The sequence below is a fragment of the Sinocyclocheilus rhinocerous genome, unplaced genomic scaffold (assembly GCF_001515625.1).
Source record: "Sinocyclocheilus rhinocerous isolate Xijiao unplaced genomic scaffold, SAMN03320098_v1.1 scaffold2696, whole genome shotgun sequence".
Taxonomy (NCBI): Eukaryota; Metazoa; Chordata; class Actinopteri; order Cypriniformes; family Cyprinidae; genus Sinocyclocheilus; species Sinocyclocheilus rhinocerous.
In genome coordinates, this window is record NW_015639582.1 from 299,782 (window position 1) to 304,784 (window position 5,003).

Sequence of the window (5,003 nt, forward strand, 5' to 3'; positions counted from 1 at the left end):
TATATATATATATATATATATATACCAATCTGAACCCAAAGCAGCAGACCGTGACCTCTCTGTAAAGGCTGCAGGTCTATCGAAACGAGATCTACTGACCCCCAACCTATAATTAGCATGTTGTTGACTTCAGGGAAATACAGGAGTACAGGAGTGCCGACAAGAGTGAGTGCTGTAAACCGAGAACGACAATAAGGAGAAGTATTGCTAAAACAAGAGTAAAATCCAGACAAGAACACCATAACACCTGACGGACACTTCGTCATGGAATTTCCAAGAAAATATCTGCCCATGGAATGGGAGGAACGCTGGAGAAGAGAGAAAGAGCGCAGGAAAAGGATGATAGAAGAAGGAGGAGAGCAGTTTGAGGAGGAGAACAGGAAGCTAAAATGGATCGTATCCTACAACGACAGCAGGATAGGAATGAAAAAGGAGGCAGCGAAGGAGAATGAGGGTGATAATGTGGAAGAAGATGAACTGCAAAGGTACCATAGACAAAGTTACCCAAGTGAGATCTTCCAGACTCTGGAGGAGATGAAGATGGAGAACATCCTCACAGACCTGATCCTGAGCACTGATGATGGGCTGAACCTCCACGTTCACTCGTTTGTCATGGCTGCGGTGAGCTCCGTCATCCAGCAAAAGCTCCAGGAGAAGGATGGAGATGAGAAGGAGATCACGCTGAGTTTGGGTCCTGAGGTTAATGGTTCTGCTTTGGCTGCAGTGGTGGAGTTTGCCTACACTGGGGCTATCACCAATCTGGACAAAGACAACATGACGCAGATTCAGACTGCAGCTGTTAGTCTGCGAGCTCCAAGAGTCCTGGAGCTCTTCAAAGTGGAGGAAGGTGGAGGTAACAAGGAAGAAAAGCTGAGAAAGATCTCGGCGGAAGAGCAAATTAAGGTCGGCCTGCAGTCCATGCAGGACTTATGGGCCAAAAGAGTGGGATGTGATGTAGAACTGGTTGCAGAAGGAGCTGTTTTCTGTGGTAAGGCACCTAGAGGCACTGCAACATGCAAAAACATGATTAGATAACCCACATAAAATATACCATTTGCACAAGAAAGAGTGATGCTTGCCCATGAAAAAGTCAACACAATGCTAGTGTTTGGGTGTTTGCCAGGATGCTGCCATGTGGTTGCTGCTTTGTTTCTCTTCATTTTATTAAATCCATTATCCCAATCTGAATTTTTTGAACATTTGAAAATTGAATATGAACAGAAAATAAAGGATGGCCAATTTCCCTTCCTTGACTTCACAAAGCTTTTAATGCCATTACATTGTTTCCACACAAACATTATTGAAATCTGGATGTTTTGAAAATTTGAGATTCGAATTTGAACTGAAGAAAATTACAACAGTTTTTTTTTTTTTTCTGTGCCTTCACAAAACTTTTAATTCTATTCCGTTGCATCCATTATTTAAAATTTGAATATTTGGAATCTGATTTTTTTTTTTTTATATATCGTTTTTCCCTCCATTTTGTCAACTGCTAGGCTTGAATTTTAACAAGCAGTAGAAAAAGATATCAATAGCTAAATAATAAAGACCAGATGTTGAGAAAAAAAAGACAGTGTCTGTGACTTCACAAACGTTTTAATTACATTCCATCCATTATTCAAATCAGAATGTTTTGAACATTTGAAATCTGAATTTGAACATAAGGAAATGACAACCAGTTTCCCCTCCATTTTGTCAACTGCTGGGCTTGACTGAAAAAGACAACAATAGATTAAAAGTGAACAACAGGTAGAGAAAAAAAGACAGTTGCGTCAGTGACAGTTTTGAAAATTTGAATTTGAACAGGAAAAGGATGACCACTTATTTCCTTCCATTTTGTCAGCTGCTGTATAAACAAAATTTGTTTAAAAGTGAAAAACAGAGGTAGAGAAAAATGTTATGTCAGTTACACAAACCTTTTAATTCCATTCCGTTCCGTCCATTATTTGAATTTGAATGATCTGAACATTTAAAAAAAAAAATTTTTTAAATCTGAACAGAAGAAAATGACAACCATCTCCCCCCCACCCCCTCCATTTTGTCAACAACTTGGCTTTATTGAGTTTTATAGAGATGTAGAAAAGACAACAGTAGCTTAAAAGTGAAGAACAGAGACCGTTACGTCAGTGACTTTACAAACTTTTTGATTTCATTCCATCCATGCATTACTCAAATTTGAATGTTTAAATTTGAAATTTCCCTCCGTTTTGTAAACCGTTCACCTCAAGCTGCAGAAAAAGACAACAATAGTTTAAGTAAATCAACTATAAGTTTCCTTCAACAGTGCTGACTCAATTCTTTGCCTCATGAAGCTCACAGGGTGCTCCTGGCAGCCAGCAGCGACTACTTCAGAGGCATGTTTACCAGCGGCATGAAGGAAAGCCAGCAGGAGTCCGTGTCCCTACTGTTAACCGGAGCCACTGAGCTCAAGACCCTCCTGCGCTGCGCCTACAGCGGCGCTCTGGTGCTCGGATGGGGCTGCGTGTTCGAACTCGCCTGCACCTCACTCCAGTTTCAGTTTCAGCCTGCCATCTCGCTCTGCCTTCAGTTTCTGGAGCAAGAAATGGATGTCCACAACTGCCTGGACGTGGCGTCTTTCGCAGAGGCCTACGGGATGGCTGACTTGATGGAGCTGGCTGAGGATTTTGTTCTCAGACACTTCCAAGAAATATCTGCCACCCCTAAGTTTCAGGACCTTCCGGCCAAGAAGCTTCTGCAGTTCCTCCGATGCGACGCACTGTCCATTCCTTCAGAGCTGGCTGTTTTCCGAGCGGTCGTCACTTGGGTGGAAGCGGATCCCACCGAACGGCTCCCGCAGGCTGAAGAGCTCATGCAAGCAGTGCGTTTTCCATTCATGACCTTCCGAGAATTTCGAGAGGTTCGCGCTGTGAACCTGAGCATGGAATGCAGTGGAGACGTCGAGGTTGAACTCTACAAATCAGCGCTGAAGGAGTTTGGATTTGGCGTCTCTGACTGCGTGGCGAGCAAACGTGTACGTCACCCCAAAGACGCCCTGGTTTTGGTCGGAGGTGATGAGCTGCATCCAGACATGGGTCATCGGCTTCCCAGCAAGCAGCTCTGGTTTGCTAACTCTCTGAGAAGCGGAACAGGCCTCGTGAAGGAGATAGAGTGGAGATTGCTGGGAGAAATGCCAGATCAAGCCAGATTTAGACACGGCGTTGGGGTCCTCGACGGTCAACTATATGTAGCTGGAGGCTGCCACTTCTACGCAAAGACTGACACAATGAAATCTGTTTACAGGTAAGGGCCAAGAATTCAAAAGTGCACTTTTGTGACGTGTTGTCCTTGTCTATTGACACAAGCTCATTAATAAATTAGTTATACAATTTAGCGAGGTGTACTATCTATTCATGACTGAAAAGAAAATTAAATTTGTTTTGATTAGTATTTTGAATGATTTACTTTTTTATATTTTTCATTTTAATTTTAGCTAAAATTTTAGTACATTTTGTGGGGGGGGTTGATTTTTTTTTTTTTTAATTTCAGTTATTGATTTAATCATTATTATGATAAAATAAAATAAACATTAACTAAATAAAACAATTTAAGTCAAATAAATGGCTTAATGGGGTCTTTAAGTCAAGTTCCATTCATTTAGCTAAAAACACAATTTCATTAGTGCTGTCAAAATTACTTTTGTTGCTTTGAAGATTCATCTATACTTAATTTAGAATTTAGTGTTTGATAACTTTATTCAATTTTATTCAATACATGTTAAAATGTATATCTCTCAATTATACTGTATAGTCAACATTACATATAGTCAATGGTTAAATATTAGAAAGAAAAAAAAGAACAATTTCATAGAGACATCAGTAGCTCTGGTATCAGTCATACTTGCCTTCAGTCATAAAAAACTGTCATCAATCAGATATTGAAAATATACTCTTTATATTGTTTCTACATTAATTTGAAGATTGAATGTGAAATTATTGCAATATAAAAATCTGTTTACAGGTAAGGGCCAAGAATTCAAAAGTGCACTCTTGTGGCGTGTTGTCCTTGTCTATTGACACAAGCTCGTTAATAAATTAGTTATACAAGTTAGCGAGTAGCAAATCATGGTTTTGCAAGGCTGTAATTTGAAAATGCTGCCAATCAATCAATAAACAAAACAGCCAGGAAAATAACTTTTGTTCTGACAAAAAAAAAAGCGAGATCCACATGCAATATTCATACATGGCTTACGAGGTGTACTATCTATTCATGACTGAAAAGAAAATTAAATTAGTTTTGATTAGTATTTTGAATGATTTTCTTTAATATATTTTTCAATATAATTTTAGCTTATGTTGGCAAAGCTGAATTTTCAGCGTCATTACTCCAGTCTTTGATCCTTCAGGATTCATTCTGATTTTCTGTGGATACATTTGTTTTCAGGAATAGAAAGTTCAAAAGAACAGCATTTGTTTGCAACATTATAAATGTCTTTGCTCTCACTTAATTTAGTGTCTTTTTGCAGAGTAAAAGTATTAATTTCTTTTTTTATTGATGCTTATTGTCTGCCATCTGGGATGGATTTTTCAACTGCGCTTGTTGCATTGCGTTGTGGGATTGTCTTTGTAAACAATTCATGCAGTGGTGTCTTGCATGTGAATGAACAATTTTAGAAAGAAGCGTAAATTTGCTGCCTACCTATACAGCCTTCAGATTAGGCCTAATCCTACTGTTGCCTGTTCCAAGGCAGCAAGTCAGTTGTAGTCATTGATAGTCATTGATATTAATCAAATGCGATTGTCATGCGCATCTTGTCAGTAAAGCCGGTTCTGTAATCAGTAGTAAATCTCCATCACATGCTTTCAGATGGAGCAGCATTTACTACACAGAGCCGTAGTTCACTGACAAGCTACGCAAAAGCGTGTTCATAATCACAGACGATATAATCGCGCGATAATGAAATCGAAGAAATCGTTCTGCAATTATGAACGCGGTTTGTGCAGCTTGTCTGTGTAGTAAATGCTGCTCCATCTGAAAGCATGTGA

General features: G+C 39.4%; 1 protein-coding gene across 1 annotated transcript in view; it reads left to right on the forward strand.

The window, feature by feature from the left end:
- The first annotated feature begins 146 nt into the window (after window positions 1-146).
- Window positions 147-5,003, forward strand: part of LOC107751519 (kelch-like protein 33) — a 7,903-nt gene continuing 3,046 nt past the window's right edge. The window contains exons 1-2 of the mRNA XM_016567257.1: window positions 147-988; window positions 2,313-3,261. Coding sequence (XP_016422743.1) covers window positions 265-988; window positions 2,313-3,261 — 1,673 coding nt within the window. The 5' untranslated portion in view covers window positions 147-264. The remainder of the gene's footprint in view (window positions 989-2,312; window positions 3,262-5,003) is intronic.